We start from the raw sequence: 26,261 nt of genomic DNA, 5'->3' as shown, positions 1-26,261 counted from the left end.
AAGAAGCCCCCAGAGCCCCAGGTGCTCTCAGTTATTAACTTCTATCACAATATTTTAAGAATTCACTTTCCTTACTTATTATGGAAGAGATATTTTAAACTCTTTTAATATAATATATTTTACAAAAACATTTTTCCATTCCACTGAAGGAAAGAAGTTTGTGTCACATCTAAACTGTGCACACAGAATCACCGAACAATAAGTGTCTAGGACACATTTGTTAATTTTAGGTGGACAGGTACCAAATATTCTCTCTCTCTCTCTCTCTCTCTCTCTCTCTCCCCCCCCCTCCAGACAGAGAGACAACACGGGAGTGGACCTGATGGCCTTATAGTCGCCTGATTCTAAGGGTCCTCAGCCCTTTGCCAACACTATGAAATGCCTAGAGAAAATACTGTAACAGTGGGTGACTATACTGCAGGAGAAGAGCTCAACTTGATTAAAACCAGTAATATTTAACTTTAATCCAGCCGTTCAGGTGTCCAGCCTGAATAGGTGGTGGTGATGTGAAAAGAAACCTCCACATTTTGTCTCCACCTGAAAGTCCCGCAGACATTTACCTGCTCAGCATAAAGGTGTGCATAGGCGCTGTAAGCATGTTCATCTGGACGTGCTTAAAGCATTACCAGGGATGTCCACCCTGATAGCAAAGGGCTGTGAAACACAGAAACAGTGCAAGTGCATTACAGCAGCTATATAATCTTTTCTGCCAAACAGTACACTCTGTCTGCAGGACTTCCAGGTGGAGTTGGGACATGGAGGGCAGGATTTACATAGGCCACCCCCACCCAACCCATTTCATCCCTGCATGCTTACAGGATGAAGCCTAAACACAGCTGAGCCTTTTTCAGGTCAAAGCAAAGCAGAGTGTGCTGCTTATATACCACCCCACGGTGCTTAAAGCACTCACTGGGCAGTTTACAATTTAATTATGCAGACTATTCATTGCCCCACTTCCAGCAAGCTGGGTGCTCAATTTACTAACCTCAGAAGGATGGAAGGCTACCTCAAGTTGGCTACCTGGGATTGAACCTGGGTCATGAGCTGTTTTGGCTGCAGTAATGCAGTTTAACCACTGCACCATGAGGTTACCAAGCAGCTTCTCATTCCCTGAAAGTTCATGAGTAAAATCTGAAGCCTGTGGGTGATCTCTCGCAATATCAAGTGGTGGGATCTACTATAACAGGCACAAAAGAATATGTGGGAAAGTCTGTGTGGGAAATCAATGTAAGATGCATGACATGGGTTTTCTGCACTATCTCCTAAACAATTACAATGTGTGCAACACAAACAGAAACATCATCATGGTGAGCCGGGGAAACCAAGGTGCTACTTAAGAGTCTGTAGTTCCAGGTACGACACACCATAAAATCACATCTTTTCCTCTTCCATTTCCACTTGCCATTGAATTTGTCACTCCACCTGGGGGCCAGGGGAGGCATCACAATTCCCTGTGACTCTAAACAGTGCTCTGAGCTTTGGCAACACTAACAGTGAGTAATGCCCTTGAAAAAACAACAATCCATCACCCTTGACTCCTTTTATGCTTGAATCCTTTGATGCTAGCTGAGACACTGGCACATACTCAATATACTACTGCACTGTCCAGCCATTCTTGTCCTTGTGAGATCTATGGGGTGTTTCACTGATGTGCTCTATATAGGGGTGGGAGGGATTTAGATTGTGTTTTGTAAAGGAGATCTAAATTTCCACACACTTGTGTTCTCAGTAAGGCCTATTCCCCTCCCTTCTCATAAATAAATACAAGATGTGTCGAAGGATACTAAATAATGAGATGAAAATATGGCTTCACTTTCAGACACAAAGTCTGTTCAGCAATGGTCGAATACGACTCAGTGGCTCTGTTCTTTCAGAGGTTATTGTTTCTTCTATGGGTTTTTATTGATGGCCACTTTATTTATTAGACCCCAGTCCTTGTTTAAGTATGGGTAGCTTTATTACTGAAAACCTCCCATGTTTCCTTTCCTTTTAAACCTACAAAACCATGCTACTTATAATGAAGAATGAGAGAGATGCAGTTCCTCCCCTTAGACACAAGATGATGAACTGAAGATCAGATGAGAAATTGTTCATCGGTAAACTCCAAACAAGGAGAAGATGAATTAGCCCGGAAAATCTAAACATGATTAAAAACACAATCCTTTCTAAGGTAAGGCTGGTGCTGCAATAATGGCTTCTCCCCCCAAAATGGCCACACAACACAAAAAGAAGATAGAAACAAATGGGGGGCTTTGCTGGTAGAATGGTAGAATTTGGCAGAACCTGGCAGAAGGTGATCCTCCTGCCATCACAGTTCTCCCATTTCTCCACCATTGTCTGGGAAACCTTCTAAAACTAATTTTTGGATAGCATGAAGAATCGCAGAACAGAAAAGGGTTGGGTGGGCTGAAAGCTCTGCCAATAGAATTTTGGATCTAGAACTGAATTTCCTGTAACGATTATGGTAGTCGTTTCAAATTAAACAAGTGTTGTGGGTACCTGTCTCCTTCTCTTCTGTCTCTCCCTTTAGGCAGAACTGTGCAACGACTCACATAGCAGATTTTGGTTCTCACAGCAAAGCGGCATGTTTTTCACTATTTGATTTATCTTCATATATTACTGACTGGGATGGGTGAGTTATTTGTAAAATTTTCTATCTCTTGTGCCAACATTACCTGGCTGGCTTCCAGTAATACATATACAAATTTCAATGATAGGGAGATGCCATTTGGGGCACCAGCTCTACTCCTCAGAGAAATATCATAATCACCTCTTTTGGGTAATGCGATTCTAGCGATATAGGCAAGCCCTATGGTACATAAGGTCAAAACCAATGAACAGATTTTTCATAGCCTCCTCCTTTTCCCCCCAGACACACAAACTAAATTTGAAGCTAATTTGGCTCTCCAACTGAATCTAATTCTAATCATGAAGTCAGCATTAATGGTGATGGTTCATTTGCTGTGAAATCAAATTGTTAAATGTCAAAATTGTGCAAACGGAGGTCAGTCATGTCAAGAGTAAACAATTAACTGTACAGCACATCATGTCTGGGACTCATTTTCAAACATGAAATTTTATTTTAAAATGAATTTAAAATTAAAAGTGACATCTGTCTTCTTGATCAGATGCTGGTGTAAGTTTTGATATATCAGTAGCAAACTTATATCAAAATCACTTCTTTCCTTCCACTAACACACCACCCTGTGGCACATAATTGTGCATGCCTACTCATCTTCCTTTAAGAGATTAAGTGTCTGTGTTTTGTAAGCCCTAGGGACTGTAAGCTATGTTTCAAAAGTATATACTTTGACTAACAGCATGATTTCTACGGATAAAGGTAAGCATGTACAATATAAGCTTATTATATTACAACAGGTTTTATTTTTTTAGGTTGGAAACAAAGCATATTACAGCTGCACTTACATTTTGTTTCCAGACTCTTCAAGACATCGGGATGTTTATTAAGTCTGTTCATGTTTCATTAAATTATGCATGAATTTTAATAAGTTATTAAATGAACCAGTAATTGTTCCGCAGCATTATTAATATTCTTCATAACACAATACTCTATTAGAGCTAGAGGTGTGGTGCAAGAAAGAATCCCAAACGTACACTAAATGATAACTGAACCATGCAATCCCAATATACCAGATAAACTTTTCAGATGTTACCTAATTAACTTTCCTATTAATAGTTGTCATCATTATTCTATAAGTAGAGGTACCAAATATTCTCCGGTTATAATTTTAAAATAACTTTTAAACTGCAAATAATCTGAAACTTTTTGCTTTTAAAAAAACAAGGCAGGGGACCAATATAGGCTGGGATTTATATTTGTTTGGAATGTTCACAAGATGAGAGAAAGAAAAAAAAGCTGTTGCGGTTTTTATCAGTAGTAAAGTAAATGTTGTGTGGATTGGTGGGCCGTGAGTCCCTGTGAAGGAGCAGATAAAAAGAGTGTGGTGAACAAAATGGAGGAAAAGAGAAAAGAAAGGAAACATCAGTGTGGAGTGGAGAAGGACTAGAGGGAGACTTGACAGTTGAAGAAAAGGTGGGAAAAACAGAGATCTGTCTGGCAGAGGGGGAGTGGGAGGAGCAAGAGGTATCAATGTGGGAGGAGGATAAAAGCGAAGAGGGGGTGGTCTGGTTTAGCACTGTAGTGGAGGAGTACGAACGTAAGAGGAGGGAGGATAGACGGAAGGCATTTGAGAGAGTTCGCCAACAAGGGCTCTTGAGAGACTTTCCAAATCTAAAAGTAGGAGAACTCCTCCCTAACCCTGAGCCTGAAGAGGAGAAGCCCAAACATGTTGTGGCACATGAGTGGACAGTGATCGTGGCTCCTCGAGAGGCCGAGCTGCATCGTGAATGGGAAAAGACTGTGACCGGACGAGAGGGGGTGGAGTGCCCCATCCCCACGGTTGGAGGACAAGGAGCGACATGGGGTGCTACACCGATAAGTCCATGGGACTATAGTAAGAGTTTTATTGATGTTGATAATGGCCTTTTGCCGAAGCTAGAACCAATGTTACCTTCAAGCGAAGTGCTGGGTGGACGTGGGAGATAATAAAGTTGACAGTTCAAAAGTTATAAAGACTAAGCTTTTGTTATTTCCCACCAAAAATGAGGGGCCACCTGAGGGAGGCAGCGGACCTCTTCACAGTCCCACAGAGAAGTAGGGAGAGACAATTAAAAATCAACACCTAACCTTCATGAAGAAAGTTACATTACAGACAGAAAAACCTAAATTCCAGTTCCAACCAGAAATACAAGTGCCTTTAGAAGGCACACAGGAGAGGAATGGTAGCATATCCATTCTTTAGACAGTTAGGAAAAGAAGGAAGCCTGATAGGCAGACCTTGAGAATATCACTCTGACCCTAAATATAGGAAACAGCTGAGGTAAGAGGCTCAAGAGGACAGGCAGGTTCCCTGGCTCATCTACCCCAAATGCCCTTTTCATTTGGGCTAGATGGGAATCAGGTTATATCAAGCCAACCATTGTACAGTCTTTTGCTACATATGTTATGTGCCAACAAGTCAGAAATGACTTATAGGGGCCCTAATAGGGCTTTCAATGTAAGCCAGATATTTAAGGTGTGGTTTTGCCAGTTCCACTTCCCCAGTGAGCTTTCATGGCTAAGTGGGGATTTGAATCCAGGCCTCCTGAGTCCCAGTCCTTCACTGTATTCACTACACACCACACTGTGTATCTACACTACACTTGATATGTACATATAAACATCATGAAAACTTCATGTTAGACTCCAATATTTTCTTCGGCAAAAAACTGGAAAAAAATCTTCATATTTTAGCATTCTATTTCCTTCCTAATGACCAATGAGTGTCATTAACAAGCTTGCAATAATTCAGTAAATCCCAATATTTCATATCAGGTTTTTCTTCTTGTTGTTCTATTTTTTATTTATTTTATTTATTTATTGTATTTATACCCCGCCTATCTAGTCATTTCGACCACTCTAGGCGGCTAAACAACTGGGCCCTTACAACATGCATGAATTTTGGTTAATCAGTAACCAGTCTGCCAATTTTAAAGCCACAAAATCACTTTCAAAATGCCCGCAGACAAAGTGGAGTATTAGAACAATGACCGTTTTTGCCTGTGACTTTTATCCCATTGCTGACAAATTATATCAAATAATTCCCAAATCAGCACACCACCTGCAATGGGAACTTTATAACCACCACACCCTACACCCTGATACAGAACAAGGACTTTGTTTTGTTGTTAAGAAAATGTTTCTCTTACTCTTCCAAGCTTAACAAGGCATGTTAAGCTTATTCGTCAAGTTTGCAGTTTTGACAGCAAATTTGACAGATGTCTCAACAGAAACCGCACTCTGCAGCAGTGCCAGGGACCCTGGTGGCACACTGGGATTCCAGCTTTGGGGACATCCTTATGCCTCTGCAGCAACCTAAGATTAGAGTCTTTTTAAGAATTATAACTATATACCCGAATTCAACTAAATCTGGCATAGTTCTGGCATGGAAGCATTCTCGTAATGTATCAACTTTATGTATAATATACAAAAAAAACCATACACAGTTGTACAGCTAGGGGTATTTAATCTTAGTAACTCAGTGTCTCCTGACTGGAGCGCTGAAATACGAAGAATGATTTCACAGCAGAAACTGCTAACTCCTGCATACTGAATTTCACAGCCTGTGTATCACTGTGGCATTTTATTCACCTCAATTTGAAACACCACTGAAATCGTTTTACAGTCTGCCCTTAAATAAAAATGAACACTGCTTTAGTAGAAGCACTGTCAGCAGAAGTTTGAAAACAGAATTTATTCATGTTCATTGCAACAGAATCCCTTTTAATTTCTTTAAAATACACTTCAATTCATATGTTTCACCCTAATATCTACTTTAATTCTGTTCTCTAAATATACCTGAAACTGTTTATTTCTTGTTTTTTTATTTATTTCATTAGATTTATACCCCACCCATCTAGACTGGGTCTACTCTGGGCGGCATTACAAAATTTAAAACCAACAGAACCAATAAATATGTAAAAATCCAAGATGTAAAAATGTAAATATTAAGATTAGCTTTGTGTGTTAGCTTTGACAACACATTTGATACAATACTGTGGGAAGAGGTCATGTTGTTAGTCAGTCACAAGAACCCCAACATTGAGTGTTGTGATATTTAAAAACTATGGCCATGATCCTATGTAATGTTTGTATAGTGTAAATATCTGCTTGTGAAGTTGTGCTGGATCATACCATTCGGCAAGAAACTGCACAACAAGCACCACCACTCAACAATCTCCACTGTGCAATCCTGTTCTGGAGTGTTAGGAATCACACTTTAGTGCATGCAGAGAGAAAATAAAGCTCGGCACAAACTTCTTTTCCACTAGGGCCAACAAAGACTAGGACACGGAGCAATGGTTTCAAACTACAGGAAAAGAGATTCCATCTAAACATTAGGAAAAGCTTCTTGATGGTCAGAGCTGTCCAGCAGTGGAATAGGTTGCCTCAGAGTGTGGTGGAGTCTCCTTCTTTGGAGGTTTTTAAGCAGAGGTTGGATGGCCATCTGTTGGGAGTACTTTGATGGATGGTTGGGGGTTGGACTGGATGGCCTCAGTGGTCTCTTCCAACTCTATGACTCTATGACACTTGCACAATGGAAGTTGTGTGATCCTAATGACACAAGAACATCACCATCACCATCATCATCACCATCATCATCATCATCTTATTGCTATGGATCATCAAGTCCAGCCCCTGTCAAGGAGGCACAGCAGGGAATCCATCCTGGGCTAAAATGTTTTGTTTATCAGACGGTTTTGTGGACAGCTGCTCATTTGCGTTTGATGAAGCAGATTATCGTCTTTGATGCCTTTGACAATTCTTTGGTATTATAGTGTTTTCTGTGATTGTCAAGTTAGAACTCACAGTGATCCTAATAGGGCTTTCAAGGCAATTGAGATATTGAAAGATTGGTTCTAACAGTTCCACTCCCCCAGTGAGCTTCCATGGACAAGTGGGGATTTGAATGCTGTTCTCCAGAGTCCTACTCCATCACTCTATCCACTACACCATACTGGGAATCACACTAATGTACTAATTCAGTTGCTATTTAAATTGCATTTGTCAAAATATGATTATCCCAAGCTGTTGGTAGTCTTGCCAAAATTTAGTCTTATTGTGATGATATATGTCTTTTTTTTAAAAGGTTAGTTACTCCCCCAGCAATCAATAAACTATTATCATATATTTCTTTGACCAGTTTCATACATCAAAAATCCCAAACATTGCTTAATGGTCTATATACCTGTGTAACACCGCAGTACTAGGGATTTCCTCACATGCATACATGATAAATATTTTTAAAAAGCAAAGTGTGCTGCTTATATACCACCCCATAGTGCTTCAAACACTCTCTGGGCAGTTTACAAGTTAATTATGCAGGCTACACATTGCCCCCCCCCCCAGCGAGCTGGGTACTCATTTTACCAACCTCGGAAGGATAGACGGCTACCTGGGAGTCCACCTTGAGTCCACCTTGAGCCGGCTACCTGGGATTGAACCCCAGGTTGTGAGCACAGTTTTGGCTGCAGTACAGCAGTTTAACCACTGCGCCACGAGGCTCTTTACCAATATGTGTTTATATATGTGTCTTGAAACTAGAAAACAACTGGGAGGGCAAAGGATCTTTATCTCTGATGTAAGATATCTCTGTAGGAAACTCCAAGTCAGAATAAATGGATTTCCCACAAGAAAGAATGCAAAATTCTGTGGTTGGCTTGCTAATGACTCCCACCTACCGCACCACCTGCAAAGAAAATGGGACAGAATCACACAATTAACAAAAGTTGCCCCTTCCTTTAAATTGAGTAATATATCCAATAGATTATATATAAGTATCGATACATCAGCTAGAGATGGACATGAACCACCAGTTTAATGGTTTGTGCTGGGTTGTTGTTGTGTGTTTTTTTCCAGGTGAACAAGTGTTCAGCTTCCCGGCCCTGCCTTCTCCAGTGGGCACTCGCTCACCGGCAGACTCCATAGGAGGTTGGGCAAGGGAAGCTGGGCCCCTGCCTCTGAGTGGGCACCCACTGGAGGAGGTGAAACTTGGAAGTGCTGAACACTGGTTTGGCTGAAAAATGAACCAGCACGAACCACTGTTGTGGCAGTTCATGCACATCACTTATCAGAAGTAGAGCTGTACAGAATAGTGTTTTTGGATAACACTTCCCAGAAAGAACAGCACGGCAATTGCAGAAACATAGATTTAAAAATTTTGCTTTGTTTTAGGAAGTAGCATTAGCAACTACACAAATAGTAAGCTACACACAATTCATGACCATTCTGTATGGGCTGGCACCAGCTGCCATGCCAGCCAACCATCAATCATAGTTAAGCAAAAGCAGCACACTATGCCATAGTATCCCACTATGACTATGAGACTGTACACTGCCAGCAGTACCACATATAGCTATAGCTGCTATTGTTATTATTGTTGTTCTCTTTCTTTTCCTTCTTCTCCTGCTCCTCCTCCTTTTTCATCACAACTATTTGGGCTTTGAATGTACCAACTGTAAGCAATTACACTATGTTGCACCAAATCAGTTTCCAAGGTGCTCCAGGTAGTTAAATTCTTCTATCTCCTGAATTTCTGTTCCCATTTATTTTAGCCCAAATGATCAGCTGTAACAATATGTACTAGTGTGCAACAAAGTGTATATTTAGAAGAGGTAGCTGTGTTAGTCTGTTAGCATATCAGGCCAAAAAGAAAATAAAAATAAAAAATAAAAAAAGACGAAAATACTGTGCCGCCTTGAAGACTAACTGCTATATTATAATATGAGCACAACATTTGAAACCAAGGTTACATTGTAGGGCTTATTGTTCATCTCTTAACAACATTCAGAGCCAAATTATCATGTGTCTTCATTATCCCAACTGATGTATGATACGAGTATCACTGAATGCAGAAATATAGAAAGTACATCAGAGAATTCAAACACTGTTCTGTAAAGTGTTACGGCCTCTAGCCCCTCCCTGTGAATTATAAAATCATCAAATATTTCAAACTGTTTGAGAAGGACTTAGGTGAACTATCCTGGATGAAATATGTGCCATCTTTTTAAAAATTATTCTCAAACAATAGAGAAGCCAGGATTATTAAGGTCCATGGACACATAACCGATCACCTTAGTTCAAACTAGAAAGAAAAAAAAATTACAATAATAATGAAAACTATTCTAGCCACATTTTAGACATAGCTTCCAATTATCCATTTCATTTTCATTTATACCTTCCAGGCGAGATCGTTTATCATGTTTTATGATAATGACCAGAAGGCACACAGAGTGATTTCGAGAGGTAACAAATTACCTACCATATTAGCATAAGCTTACAAGATCCCATCAACAAGTACTATGCATAAATATGAGGCAATTACATTTACAATGAGCAGGAATGTTTGATGTACAACCTTCTTCCTTATCAGCTGCCAGAAAACCTCAGGTTCCTAACTGAACATCCTGGCTGGCTTGCTTGCTTATGTACAGTAATTTGGGTCCTCATAACAAACCAGAAACACCCTACTGTTAAAACACTAGCAGGTAGTTTGTGCAGCAGCTAAGTTTCTGGAGATGAATCTTCCATCATTCAGTATTATTGCTTCTTGCCACCAGACCATCCATCATGTTGCTGAGACAGCTCAGAATGATAGCACCGGACCCTCACGTTACTGCTCCTTGAACTCTGTCTCATCCATCTTTCGCATCATGCCTGATTTGCAGCAAAGTATCATCTCCCTGCTGCAAAACCAAGTGTGAACCCCATAATGCCTCTAACCAACTGTGCCACTTTAATAGTAATTGATTTCTTTTTATTGCTGTGTTCAGAAGTTGGACAGCCCCTCTATGGCGAAGAGAGACTATCAAAACTATACAGAATTCATATTTTAGTGTTTTAAAAAAATCACTTTCCTTCTTTATATGACCTTGTTAGAAGGGTATCTGTTTGAATCTATATTTTATATGTACGCTTCCATATGCAACATTTTAAATATACTGTGCATACAGGAAAACTTTATTTAAACACACAAATAAATAAGCTGCAGCATTTCATATTGTTCAAGTTATTAGTAACTCAATTTGACACTGTTAAATGCTTGGATGTATGCATTAAAGGTACATACATCTTATGCACCTAAAGGGGGCAAATTACCATTAACCCTGATTTATCATTCAAACAATCTCTGTTTGAAAACCTCTGTAGACCATAAACCACCTGAGACTGCATATAGTAATTCAGCTTCATCTGAATGCTGCTATAAAAGTTTCATAAATCAAAATGATCAAACTGTCCCAAGTGGCAGGTTGGGATTCTGTTTCCAATTCAAATTCTCTGTAATATATGGCTTCACCGACACCTTGCATTTCCTAACATCCAGGATGAATTCCAAACTGCTTCCCTTTTGATCATTACCATGCATCTTCCAGTGGATCCAGTTATCAAATCAGTTCTTAACAATCCAGCACAATGTTACAGAGAAATGAAACCAAGTTGATTTTTAATTTGAGAGCTCTCAACGACTGGCAGATAGGAATCTTTTAACTTAATATTATGAAAGCGTCCCAGCTGCATCGACTACAACAAAATAATCTGACTTCCTCTTCCCTGCCCAAGCAAGTTTTGTAAACAAGTCTAACGATGGGAAAGAAACTAGAGACCAAATTTGAAATGGAATCCAAATCTGAGGGCAGTAAAAAAAAAAAATCAAACAGTTCAGTTCTCAGTTTTGTCTTAGTACATTTTAAGTATAGAACAATTGCTTTTCCAATATGTGCAATCTGGTCAGTGTTAACACAATCAGTGTCTCTACAAATTCTTTTTTTAAAAAATATATTTTTAATTTTTAAAAACTAGGGATCAGGTAAGGAGTACAAAAGGCAGAGGAGGCTATTGGGGGGGGGGAGAGGGAGAAGGAGAACACAAAATGTACTGTCATCCAAACTGTTCATGTTGCAATATCAAGTCAACTTTTCGCCTTTCTACAATTTGATTGCCCTCCAGGTTTCAACTTACAGTTACATCTGAGTTTAATTCTATGTTATTCAAGCACTATCTGGTGACTCAAGCCATTTATATAATAGATCCCATTGTTCAGTTGCCTTTTGTATTGGACAGTCTTTCAACATTTCTGATGGAATATCCATTTCTGCAACTTCCCATATCTTCTCAATAAGTTCCTCTTGTTCTGGTATCTCTGATTTCTTCCAGTTCTTAGCATAAAGAATTCTGACTGCAGTGACTATACAGTGGTGCCTCGACTTACAAACATCCCTACTTACTACCTTTTTGAGTTACGACCAGCTCCAGCCACAAAATTTTGCTTCAGTTAGGAAAAGAAAAAGGCAGGGAAAAAAGGCAGGAAATTCAAATTTCTAACTGTAGGTGGCGACGAGGCTGCTTCTTTGTAGTTCTTTCACCCCAGCAGTTAGAGACTGTGGGATCGGAGAAGGCTGCCTGGTAAGGTAAGGTGCTGTTTTCTGCTTTTTAAAAACTGTTCTAGGTGTTTTTGCAGCATGGTTTTGGGCTGGGGGGGGTTATGTTTCTGTGCTGTGATGGGTCTTGGGGAGTTGTTTTTTTTTTTGTTTCCCTCCATTTTCAATGGGTTTTGGGGGGTTTGGCTGCTTTTTGGGTTTCTCCCCCATTTCTGATGTGTCTTGCATGCTTCCCTTGCTTTTTCCTTTGTTCTCTTGTGCATTTCCGAACTGCTCTGTTTGTTTTCTGTGCATTTCCAACCTGGTCCTTTTGTTCTCTGTGCATTTTCCAACTGCACCCTTTGTTCTCTGTGCATTTCCAATCTGCTCCATTTGTTTTCTGTGGATTTCTGATGGGTCTTGCATGCTTGATTGCTTCCCCCCCCCTTCAGCCAGAAGGGATTAATTGCATTTCAATACATTTTAATGGGAAATGGTGCTTCGACTTACAACCATTTCGACTTATGCTCATCTTCCGGAACCAATGAAGTCTGTACGTCGAGGCACCGCTTTATATACAACTAGGTAGTTCTTTGTCTTATCTATATTATCTGGTATAATGCTCAATTAAAACGCTATACTGCAGCTAAAACTGTGCTCACGACCTGGGGTTCAAATCCCAGGTAGCCGGCTCAAGGTTGACTCAGCCTTCCATCCTTCCGAGGTTGGTAAAATGAGTACCCAGCTTGCTGAGGGGGCAATGTGTAGCCTGTATAATTAAAAATTGTAAACCGCCCAGAGAGTGCTTGTAGCGCTATGGGGCGGTATATAAGTCCAATAAATAAATAAATAAATAAATAAATTACAAAGCAGTATTTTTTCTAACAGAGTATGTACTGCTATCCAATACTGTTTTGCTAGTCTACAAGTCCACCACATATGGTAAAAAGCTTCCCTCTTGTGCTTCACACTTCCAACAAACATTTGACACACTTCTGTATAAATCTTTGACAATTTTTCCTGAGTCATATGTCACCTATAAAACATCTTATATATGTTCTCTTTGAAATTTACCGATTTTGTGAGCTTTATGTTATTTTTTCATATTTGCAACCACTGATCAATATCAATATTATGGCCTATATTTTATGCCCACCTAATCATACATTCTTTTACCATCTCATCTTGCATTTTAGTTTCAAGCAAATAATCATACATTTTCTTAATTATTTTATCGAATATCTTGGTATCTTAAAACTTTCGCTTCTGTCATGAGGTTAGGTTGTGTAAAGGCGTCTATGGGTGATACCCAGCCTGGTGTTTTTTGGTAAATCTGCTGGATGATCTTTTTCCAAGTCCCTAGTAGGGCTCTTTTTATCATATGCAAGTTGAAACTTTTCTGCTCTTTATCTTTTTTGTACCATAGAAAAGCATGCCATCCTAACTTCTAAATCATGTCCTTCCAACACGAGTAGTCTATCATTATCTAAAGTTATCCATTCCTTTATCCAGACTAATACACAGGCTCTATAATACAATACCCAATATGGGAAACCAAAACCTGCTCTTTGTTTGGCATCTTGCATTGCTTTGATTTTAATTCTTGGTGTTTTTTTTACCTTGCCTCACAAATCTCATGATTATCTTGTTAAGTTCTTGAGAAAATGACTATTTTAATATTATGGGAAATGTCTGAAATAAAAATAAAATTTTAGGTAGAACATTCATTTTGATGGTTGCTATTCTTCCCCTCGATAGCTGTAATTTGTCCCATCTCTCCAAGCTATTCTGTATCTCTTTAATCAACTTCATATAATTGTCTTTGAATAATGTACTAGTTTTCGTTGTGATTTGGCTCCCTATGTTTCTGACTCTCTTCTCTTCTTGAAAGTTAGTCCTTTCTATTAATTTCTGTCGTTCCTGATCTCTCATATTTTTAACAAGTATTTCTGTTTACTTTTGGTTTATTTTCATTCCTGCCATATCACCAAAATTTATCAGCATCTCCATCAGGTCTTCAATGGAATCCATTGGATCTTCCAATATAACTAGATCATCTGCAAAAGCTTGGAGCTTAAAAGTATGACCTCTTACTTTCAGTCCTTTTATTTTCTTTTTATTTCTGATTTGCTCAGTTAATATTTCTAGAGTAAGAATTAGTAATGGAGAGAGTGGGCATCCCGTCTTGTACCTTTCTGTATTTGTATTTATTTCATCAGCTCTCCATTGATTCTAACGTTTGCCTTTTGCTGGATATAGATTGCTTTAATTAATTTCAAAAGTCTTCAACTTGTAGCACTTCCAATTAGTGTAACATAAAATTCCAATTCAGATTATCAAAAGCTTTCTCTGCATCCAAGAATATCACAGCCATTTGCTTTTCTGGATGAGCTTCATAATATTTCAATGTATTTAAGTTTATCCTTATATTATCTGCCTTTTTTGAAGGAAGCCTGATTGGTCTTGATGTCCTCTGTATTAAGATTCTTTTCAATCTAGTTGCCAACATGGTTGCATGTATTTTGTAATCCACATTTAGTAATGAGATTGGTCTGTAATTTTTGATTTCTTTACCCTCGTTGTCTTACTTATGTATGAGAGAGATTATCACTTTGGATCATGTTGTTGGCAATTCTCCCTTTTCTTCTACAAATTCCAAGAGTTTCTTATATGGTTTAAGCAATACATTTTGAATTCTTTGTAATATTCAGCTGGAAGACCATCTGGGCCTGGTGATTTCCCATTTTTTTGCTTTTTGAGGGCTTCTATAATTTCTACTTATATTAAAGGCTCATGTAAAGAGTGCATTTGATTTCTAGTCAGTTTCATTTTATTGTATTTCAGCACAAATTCTGAGATTCTTTGTCTACCTCCTTTTTATTGTATTAATTTTGGTAGAAGTCCTCAACAATCTTTTTTATTTCTTCTTGTTTAAATTTCTCAGTCCCTGTTTCATCTTTCAGCGTTTGTATTATTCTTTTCTCCTTCTCTTTCCTTAATTTATATGCTAACCATCTCCCTGGCTTATTTGTGTTTTCAAAAAGATTTTGCTTTGCAAATTTAAGCTTCTTTGCATTTTCTTAGTGAGCAATATATTTATCTGATGTTGTACTAACTTTGTCTTCTCTTTCATTTCTGTATTTGATGGATTTTGTTTCAGCTGTAGTTCATCCGATGCTAATCTATTTTCCAAAATCTTATATTTTTCCTATCCTTCTCTTTTTTGTTTTGATTCAAATCTTATGGCTGCTCCTCTTAAAAGATGCCTTACTTGCCTCCCAAACCATTGCCATTGGTGTTTCTGGCTTCATGTTCTGTTTGAAGAAGAAGTCCATGTCTTTTTTTATTTGCTTGATAAACTCATCATTTTTTAAATGTGAAGTATTGAGCTTCTAATTAAATTCTTTTGATTTGCTACCCAGTTGTAATGAAATGGGACTGTGGTCTGCAAATGGGTTAGGTAAAATATCTATTTGAACCAATTCTTTCATTAGGCTTATTGAGATCCAACATGCATCAATTGTTGACCATGATTTATGTCTGTTAGAGTAAAAAGTATAGTCTTTTGTCTTTGGGTAACACGTCCTCCAAGCGTCTATGATATTTACTTCTTTCGCCAATTACAGAAAATTTCTTGAGATCATTCCTCTCTCTTTTTTGGGTTATTTTATCTTATTTTGATTCTATCAAAAATAGCATTAAAATCTCCTATCATACAATAGTGATCACAATCTTTATTTGTTAGTTCTAGTTGCGATTGTTTAAAGAAATTATCCTGATTTCCATTTGGAACATAAATATTAATACAGTGGTGCCTTGCTTAACGAGTGCACCGTACAACGAAGAATCCATATAGCGATCCCTTTTTGGGGATCGCTATACGGAGCTGCCCCAATCGCCGCACTCGCTTTGTGACGATTGGGGCGTCTGGCGGCCATTTTGGAGCCGCCGATCAGCTGATTGGCGGCTCCAAAATGGCCGCCGGACCGCGAAAACATCGCTGGAGGGGTAAGTTTTGGCGCCTATTGGAACGCATTAAACTTAGTTTAATGCGTTCCAACAGGCTTTTCCTGCCCCGTACAGCGATGTTTTCGCATAGCGAAGGTTAATCCGGAACGGATTAACCTCGCTATACGGGGCACCACTGTAATTAGCGTTTTCATTTATTCTCTTTGGATTTCCACCATTAACAACCTTCCATTGTCTGATGCAAAAATTAGTTTTGGTTCCAGTTCTTTCTTTATATGCATAGCCACAACTTACTTCTTTTTACTTATGTCCAAAGCTGCAAACAATTTTCCTAACCTTGAACATTCCAACAGTTTCTGATCTGCTCTTTTCATATGGGTTTCTTGTATGCAAATTACATCAGATTTCTGTTTCTGCAGTTGTAGAAACCCCCCTGAAAAATGAAATCGCCCCCTGGGGGGCATTATCACCCACGTTAAGAACCACTGTTCTACACTCTAGTTTCTATTTCCGCTTTATGGGGCTGTTGGTCACCAACTGCTTCAGGGAGACTTTTCCTAGTCTCCCCTTTGCTCCTTCATCTTCTGAAGGACCGCCAGACAAGGCGTTCCCAGCTTTCCCCGGGAGCTTCTCTAGGAGCTGCTGGCAGCACCATGACAAGCCCCCGAAATTCCTGGAAGATTTGGATTATGCCAGATATTTCCAGATCATCTGTGTTCAGATTGAAACATTTTCCCCTCCTCATTTCATAGATACTCATAGATACCCTATGTCTCATCAGCTGCACTAGATGCCAGTTTGTTTCCAAGGACGGTTTGGGGTGCTGGTGATCACCTGTAAACTTCTAAAACTTAAGACCTTGCTACCTGAAGGATGAACTCCACCCATACCAAACTGGCTTGTGATGGGAAAAATGGGACAACCCCCTGTAAAAATTGGGAGAGAGGTGAGGCAACACAGACCTTAGTCCATGTGGTGTCCCTGCTCTCATGTACTTTAAGTACATCTGCAGCTACACCATCAGTGGCAATGCATCAAAGAGCTTTCTTGGCTTGATACCTCCTGGCCATAAGAGGTGATGTCCTCTCCTTTACTTTTGAACACATGGTGTGCTATGAGAGTGCTGAATTTTGACAAATTGCAGCAAGAGATTTCTGCTACGTACAAAACCCTGAGCCATAGTAAGGTTTATGAATGAATTAGCACTTGGCCTTCTGGTTAAGATCAAGCATTCTCTACTACTAATTAATCTGTTTCTTTACTTGCATTCTGTTGGCAAGTGTAGAAAAAAATTATTTTGAACAAAGTAGGGCTACTGAGCACTGGTGTGCATGTATAGGCTGTTGCTTTTAAAACACAGCTTTAGTATGTTCGTTTTTTGGACTAGCAATATGTGAATTCATCTGTCAACATGGTCACTGGTGGAGGACTAAACTAGCTGGAATTGCTGTGCCTCAATCTCTCAGAGTTGCAAGTCCCAAATAACAAATGTTCCCAATCTCTGCTCTTACATTGTTGACACTGTGTTCTACTTATTGTTTTTATATTCTATCTGTTTCTTTGAACAAAGGGGAATATTTTTCCACAAATAAACAGCTTATGGACATACAGATCCTTATCAGTTTACAGTGTCTCCTGATGGACAAGCAGATTTAATTGTTTCACACCATATGACAATAGTGTAATAATTGAACCACATTTGCATTTATTACTGCAAGAAAATTTATATGACTCTAGACCAGTGTTTCCCAACCTTGGGTACCCTGATGTTCTTGGCCTACAACTCCCAGAAATCCTGGCCATTATAGCTAGCGGTGAAGGCTTCTAGGAGTTTTAGTCCAAGAAATAGGTTAGGAACCACTGCTCAAGACTAGGGCTATGAGTAGCCAACCGGACACCTGCAGTTTCCTTCTTTACAGCACATTGATGTGGCAAAGACATCTCACAAAAACAGGTGTCTTTGCCACATGGTGGCTTTCAATTTGTATCTGACTGACTAATACATAATATGCACTTAGACAGACAGGGCTTCTGAAGCATATATGGACCTGGCATGACATTGAGGATGCTACTTCTAGCCTTTAGAACCCATGGATGTGGTGGGGTGGGGTCTGATGGGGAATGTGTCATGACAAGAACAGGGCCCCTTAATACACAAAGCCCTTTGCTTTGTAAGACCCAAGAGTAAAATGCCCCAATGTCACCCCCTCTGGTTAGCATTGATGATATGCTATGAGCATTATAAACACAAACGTACATCTCATTTTTTATTACAATTAACTGTTTATTTTTCTTCAAGAAAACAGCCTTGGAGTATAAGTGCTCATCTTTAGCCTCTGACAATGAAAGCAGCAGATACAACCTTAGGGGCGTTCGTATCCATTACACAATACCATCCAGATGGCAGGAGTATGTAATTATTCAACTCTTTAAAAAAAAAGCTCTGGTTTATAAAAGTGGGATATTGTGCTTCTGTACCCATGATACAAAAACACAGGAAATATCCAATATTGCTGCACAATATTGCATACACATTGCTGGCAGGAAAAAGGATGCCAAGCTTTACATAGCAAAGGGCAGCCTAAATGCTGGCAACACCAGTGGCAGCAGTCAAGATCTCTTCTGCTCGTTACCATTCACAAAGTGATACTAAAGGGAAAATCCCAGAAATTGACTCATTTTTTCATTAGTTAACCACTTTTCTGCCAAAGACAAAACAATTGTCAGGGTTATTTTTCAACAAGTGTAAATTGATTCACTGTTTCTTCTCTCATGTTAGCGGTTAATCAATATAACAAAAATAGGACGGTTATTCACCGATGTTGCAAATGGTCGCTTTGCAAACTGAATACCTTATGGAATTGAAAGGAAAAATGAACTGAAACAGCTCTGTCAGTGTGTCTCAATATTTTAGCAAAGTGCAGCAAAGCAAAACATGGGAGCACTTTCAGGATTAGCAATTTTATTTCAGCATGAACATTTGTGGGCAAAGTCTACTTCCTTGGGCACATGACCAATATGCCTATACATATCCATATGACCAGGTGAGGATATAGATAGTAAAGGGGCAATGAGTCATTAAAAGGGCTCAACAGAGATCAAGGCTTTTTAGTGCACTACCGGAGGCTATGGACCCAAGTTGGCAGAACCAAAGTTAACCTAAGATAATGGGGATTCTGGTGGTACAGAGTAGTATTCTATGCCCCTCAAAATGTATTATGGAAGATTCCATGTTAGCTTCCCCATATGCTTTTGATGTTGACTCTTATTGGACAAAAATTACCTGATCCATTTATTAATTGTCCTGTGCTGCTTCTGACATCACCAGTAGTGGTTTTTGAGTATTAAAGATGCTCCCATTGTCCCAAGGTTCTTAAAGGCTACCCCAGGTCAAAAGGGAGCCCTAGGGAGGCTCAGAGCTTGAGGGGATAGATAGGAAGCCTTGAACTTGGTTAAATTTACAATTCCCAGCACTTAGATCCAGTTTACGCTGGTATAAGTACATCAATAGGATTTTGCCCAATAATTAGACCACTGATTGTTTGAACAAGGTCCCTCACACAGAGGTAGAGCCCCCTACTTTGTATGAAAGAGCTTGCAAGTCCAACCCCCAGCATCTCCATATGTGGCTCGGCCAGTCTCCTATATGAAAATAAGGAAGGCCTCTGACAGTCAGTATGCACAGTCCTAAATTGGATAAATCAGCACTCAGACTTACTGAGGCAACTTCATCCATTATGTTTCCGGAGACTTTTGTCAAAATGCGGGAGGCAGGGTGGTAGCCATCTTAGTTTGTGCATCAAAAATGAGAAAGTATCTTGTGATACTATACAACTGATGAAGGGGGTGGCAATCTATGAAAGCTTATGCCAAATAACATTTGCAGTCTCTTAAGGTGTCACAAGACTCCTTGTTGATTGTGTGAAACTTGTGATTTTCCAGTAACAAAGACAAAAATATTGCCAGCACACATTCCTTTCAACAATGCATTATTTACCCATTTTAACATACTGTACTGCTTAGTTTCTACTGTCATGGTGATTTACCAATTATAGCCATTCAACTATACACCTTAAGCATACTTTCTACCTATGGCAACTGAACACCGCAAGCTTTAATATATTTTTACCAGCAGCTGCTCTTATGTATCTCCCACTCACTAATAACCAGCACTGTCAAGGTTTGTCTTCTACAAGCTGAAGATATACTCATTACTCAAAATGATATGGAAGCAACACTCAAGACATGACAAAGTAAATTGTGTTTCATCATATCTTTTTTTCTTCTTCCTGCGGCCGAAGGAACACATAGATCGATACTCTTCAGCATAAGAACTCTACACAGAAATTTCCATTTGTTCCAAACAACCAACACAAAGACCTTAAGCATACCCTGTCACTTTCAGTTTAGGAAGAAATGCACTAATAAACTCTTACCCCTGGGTCATCTTTGACAATGGGCAATACTATGCCAGCTCTTATTAAAGGCAATTCATATCAGTGGCCCAAAAATTTCCTTTAAAATTACCATCTTTTGTATCTGTGTAGCAGGATGTCAGCTTTAAAGTGCCAGTGAGATACAGAACCTGTCACTATAGTTAATTTTCAGCACAGTTTTAACACCAGGGTAGCTCATCCCCCAGGGTTATGTTTCTGACTAACGAGGTTTACTTGGTAGCTATCCAAACAAACAAGAAGACATTACTACCACATATTGCTTTTCAAATGTAACAGTAAGCAAGTATTCAGCCTTTAAACTGATACCACTAAGATTTCAGAGAAAAAAATCAGAATAGTTGAATATCCAGAACATGAAGTGAAAACACTCTACTACTTTTAAAAATGTCTGGGAGGTTCTCACATGTTGCTTCATTTTGATGCAGAACTCAATACGACTTCATGTATTTCTTCACGCTATACGATGGAACATTGTACCAGAACTACAATCAAGATTCCATCTTACACCAGTCAAGGAAAGATTTACCTCTAACGATGAGTTGAGCAAAGTTGGAGACTCCAGATCCTCTCTCAGACTGAGTAACACAACGGTATAAATCTTGGTCTGTTTTTGTCACTTCCTGAAGTTTAAAGGTAGCAGCAAATCGCCTATGGTTTATGTTCTTTGTCTGGGCCACTGGAATATCTTCTCCATTCCGTCTCTAAAAACAATGAAAACCAACACAAAAAGTCTGGTGATTAATATGTTGCATTTTCTATCCACATTGTTCACACGAGCACTCTGGGAAGTAATCAAAATTACAGGTAATTTCGCGAACATGTATTGAGCCTCACAATGTCTTCTATAAGAATTTCCACATGTTAATTTATCAATGTATTTTTTTAAAACATGTCTTTTCTGAAGGAGACTATTGTAGCAATGTTTATTTGCTTAGCTTCTTTCTAACTTACATACTATGAAGTTTTACTTGTTTGTTTAAATGACCATTCTTGGCCCACTATCTCAACCAGAAGGGTGTCATTCTAAAATTTTGGGGTGTGTTTTTCTGCACTGAGTATTTGTAAAACTCTGTTGCAAATACAGTGGACCCTCAACTTACAGACGGCTCGACTTACAGACTTTTCGAGTTACAGACTTCTCTGGTTGCAAAATTTAGATTCGACTTGCAGCCAGATAATCGACCTACAGACCAGAAAAAAACCAAAATGGAACAAAAATGGAACAAAAACAGCCAGTTACGGGATTAATTGGTTTTCAATGCATTGTAGGTCAATGGAGACTCAATGCAGCCACTGATCAATATGGATTAATTCCGTAAGTAGAGGGTCCACTGAACCAAATAATATGTCTTTTTCAACTTAAAAGTTGTCTGTAAACACCCCAGTGTCATATCCTAATTCAGGCATTACTTACCCTGCTTTTGCCTATCCCTTCCCTCTTCGCCTTCATCGTCCAAGTGTCATTTCTGCATAGAAAAGGTTTCCGTTCTTATGAGAAAACTAACAGTTTCCCAGAATTCTTGCTAACATGGAAAAACCTAAAAGAATAGAAGTGGGCTAGGTGTTCCTCTACTGGCATGGTGAGTGAAAGAAGAGCTAGGATGGTCTGAATGGGGCTTATATGTGGACAGTTCCCCTGATAAAAATAAGAAATTCTCAGATGTGCCACCATGTTATTAATTTCCATTAAACAGGTCAAGACCCTCCCTTAATACCAAGCAATCTCCTTCAGAGCTGTCAGTAATAAGCACTTTAATAAAAGTCATGAAAATTATTTCTTTTGTCTTGCTGACAGATTTCAACAGTTCATAACGATTCCTTTGAAAGCCATTCCATCATGTTGATCAACAGAAGTGTTATTGGAATTTTTTTTGTAATACAATTTTATACTGTGAAAACCAATTTAATTTCCTTTTATCCTACGTACTCCACAGGCAGCACACACTAAGGAACATAAATACTGGTGTAAGTAGAGAGTAAAGGCTGACATAGCAAATCTAGAAAATGGGGTCCAAGCAAGAAGAAATGAAATGAAGAAAGGAAAAGGGAACTTAATAGTCACTTGATCAAGTGGCTGGGGGATACATAGATGTTACCATCATTTGTAGTTCAGTGTGTTTCCAAGCCTGATGTTTGATTTTAGAAGAATTTCTCAGTTTACTCTTATGATCTGTTTAGTTTTGTGTGAAATTTTAATTTTATTGTGTTTATGGTTTTTATCACGTTGATCACTCATTAAGTGGAGGTACAACAAATACTTTTAAAACAGTTAAAACACATTCAAAACACTGGAGCTACTAGCCAAGACTGTTGTCCCCTGGGAAGCTATCCCAGAATTAGAAGTGGAGAAAAAGAGTGCACAAATTGGCTGCTAGCTCCTGAGAGACACAAAAGGAACTCGTGCAGGGCCTCAGAGGAACGAGGAATTCTGCTGATGGAGCAGGACATTATCTGGTGCCTGCAGGGTGTATCCTCTATCCTTAGTATGTATTACCGATCTTTGGGGAGTATAAATACCTGTGTATTGCATGCATCAGAATTTCTGTTTATTATGCACTATTACCTAGATGTGTAGGGTTTCTGTGCTTAACTATTTCAGATATGCACCTTGTTCCTTTGTATGTATAATATATGAACTTTGCTCTATAAAAAATATACAAGATTCTTCGCATGTACTAACTACTTTTGTATACTTGGAAATAGTTTTGTATTTTGTACAATTTTGTGTTTATTTTCACATTTAGCCACACAGCTGTATAGTTCTATATGAAGTGTGTGCTTGATGGTATAAAGGTGACTTATCACTGTTCTTCCCCTATTCATTCCTTCCTCCAACCTTTTTATTAGGTCCATTATTCACTGATACTGCACTTCCATTTCTCTGTCCTACCTTCTCCACAAACTTGAAGTCTCCACTTGTGCCTTGTCCCAAGTGGATAATGTACAGTACCAATTATAGTGTGAAAACTGTGGTTGTCCAAGCACATCCCCAGGATAGAACCAGCTCTTAGCAGCACACATCTGACCCTGGAATGTGTTTCCCTGAGGAACACTCTGAGCAGCATATAGTACTGTATCTTGTTTGTGAATGAGTACGGTATCCTTACTAGGTTGTAGAAGTTGGACTGCTCTCTTCTATGCATCTCAGTGTTGCTGTTGCCTATTTGCTTTGTTGTTTTACTTTATATAGCAGCTTCTATTTTCCAATTTCTGTTATTTTACTTTAGGATGTAATAAAAACACGCTTTCTTTTCACAATGCTCATGTCTATGCACCAGTACATTTAAAAAACAAACTAATAGGTAACTTCCAAAAGGAATGGGGGACTTTTGATTCAGAGCAGAAAGTTATGTTTGTTGTAATGCATGTGTAATTGATTTTTTTTCTATTTATTTATTTATTTATTTTATTTTATTTTATTTTATTTATATCCCACCTATCTGGTCGTGTCAGGACCACTCTAGACGGCTAACAACATTAAAAGATAATACAAAAAATATACGTATAAAGACAATTTTACATACCAGAAATACTGAACAGAATGGGAAAGCTGAAGGAGGGGGGGGGGATTTATTAAGTCATTATACAATTATCTGAGTACAGCCAGTACGTTCCATGGAAAACCAACAGCCACCACAATCATAAACCAGAGGTGCAAACTGTCAAGAGGCAGGAGAAAGAAATCATAACACACTATGAATGGTCAACAAGGCATCCTGCAGCCTTGTAATCAGTGAAGAACCCGGCAGCAAAATTCTCTAAGATGTTATGCAGTATCCCAACATTTCCAGCAGCCTGGCACCCCCGAGTGAACCTACAGAGCTCAAAGACATACACATAAAGGCTATACAGAGTGAAGCTTATGCGACTTTTGGCAACTGTCTGCTGCAGGACCTTGTTAACTGAGGCAGAATTAAATTCAAACCAGGAGGAATGTCTCATTTGCCTACGTTCCAAGGTAAAACAAGAAGGAGCTACAGACTAAGGGGCCAGAGGAAATGATCACATTTCTCTGAAAAGGAAAAGCTCTGCTCAAACCTACATGTCAGAGAAAGCTTCAAAAGATGGAATGCGAAGTGACAAGAGGGATTTCAGAGACAAATACACAGGCTGGAGTTCCAGGGAAAATCTCAAGTGAAACAGTATGAAAAAGAAAACTGAAGCCTCACTATACAGCAGTGCCTCTAGAACATTATTTTAAGACGTCACAGGCCACGAAGAAATTTTAAATCATATATAAGAACACAATCCCTCTTTTGTGTGTGTGTGTGTGTGTGTGTGTGTGTGTGTGTGTGTGTGTGTGTGTGTGTGTGTGTGTGTGTGTGTGTGTGTGTGTGTTGGGCTATTAACTATCACCTGCAACATCAACAAGGTGATACTCATGAGCCACCAGAAAGTTCTCACTAAGGAAAGCCCAGGTTATGGTCTTACTAAAGCCAACTGTTCACTTATGTAAAGATAACTTTTTACAGTCCTCCAGTATCCAGGGCCTTGAAGCGCTATTCAATATTCAGTTACTCACTGCGTGTCTGTGTTCTGCTTTTCGTCAAAGAGCTAAGAACCAGGTGCACAAGATAAGTGCCACACTGCTAAGAATTTACACTTTTAAATATTTTCAGTAACATAGTTGTGGATGCCAGACTTGTGCTAAATTAATGGAACTAATGTCAATGAAGCACATTCAGCTAAAATAGACAGTGGTCATTGCAATACCGTGGACACAAATGACCACTGTTACTGGTAACTGGGCATGCACGTTGTGTTTCCTTTGCATTTCCCATTCTTCAATTGTCTTATTCAGTGCTTATACAGGTGAAAATATAAGCACCTTGGACACCATCTTGTATGAGTTAGAATTCTGCCAAAACAACCAAAGACTCTATAGGATTTCATAATTTGCAACAACATGTATATGAAAACACAGCATGGGGGTCTAGAACATGTCTATCATGCTGGAAGTCCAACAAATAAATAACAACCAGCACAGTATCTTGCCATGCAGATCACCTTAAAGAGGATATCTATGAAATATATTATTCTGCTAAATCCATGAAGTGTCATTATATGAAGGGAGAATTATCGAGTGAGTGTACAGCCTTTCAACTGCTTAATTCAAAAGGGGTGAAATTCTTAGAATGCAATCTTAAACACAATCACAAGTGAGCCTCACTGAACACAATGGTCTAAATTCAACTGTCAGTCTCAAGGAAATATACGCATAAATATATCCAGTTTATTCAAAAGGTTTACTCTATCTGACAGCCTGGATTCAGGCTAGTGGGATTCACTTCTAAATAAGCATCCACAGAATTGTGTTATATTAGTTTGAAAAAACTGGGTCTTCAATTTCTAAGTCAAAAACCACAGCTGCATGCCAGATAGCTCAGTAGTTTAGATATCTGGCTGTGGGGAGTTCCACTATGACTTCTTGACAAGGGCTGGACTCAATGATCCATAGAGTCCCTCCCTCCCTCCCTCCCTATACCAGGCACAGTCAATTATAAAAACTTTGACTGGCATTATATAACAGAGACAAGTTTTAACCAAAAACCTAAATATCTGTTAAATATCGACGTAATATATATGCTATTCCTAATATTGCAGTTTTTTTGTAGCTCTGATATTAATTTCTGAAATCTGCAACTACTTATAATACTGTGTGATATTTCTGGATATTGTTTCCAAAGTGCCAATGATGATGGGGACCACTGAGGTATGTTTCACCCACAAGTGAGATATTTGTTGTTGCAACTGTTGCTGTTACGGCATCGGTAGAGTCACCACTGTTCCGCATTGCTTAGACTGTCATTTCTAAGGGAAAAGAAAAAAAAGAAAAAGATGGGCAAGGAAACAGACAAG

The 26,261-nt window shown here is 38.9% G+C and overlaps 1 protein-coding gene across 19 annotated transcripts in view; it reads right to left on the bottom strand.

Annotated features, from left to right (window-relative positions):
* PTPRK (protein tyrosine phosphatase receptor type K) overlaps positions 1-26,261 on the bottom strand; it is a 412,999-nt gene that overhangs the window by 159,553 nt on the left and 227,185 nt on the right. For all 19 annotated transcript variants that reach the window (XM_078383369.1, XM_078383361.1, XM_072996885.2 and 16 more), the window contains exon 6: positions 20,929-21,103. In XM_078383369.1, coding sequence (XP_078239495.1) covers positions 20,929-21,103 — 175 coding nt within the window. The remainder of the gene's footprint in view (positions 1-20,928; positions 21,104-26,261) is intronic.

The sequence above is a fragment of the Pogona vitticeps genome, chromosome 1 (assembly GCF_051106095.1).
Source record: "Pogona vitticeps strain Pit_001003342236 chromosome 1, PviZW2.1, whole genome shotgun sequence".
Lineage (NCBI taxonomy): Eukaryota > Metazoa > Chordata > Lepidosauria > Squamata > Agamidae > Pogona > Pogona vitticeps.
Note: the sequence above shows the minus strand (reverse complement) of the source record. Positions and strands in the feature narration are given on the sequence as shown.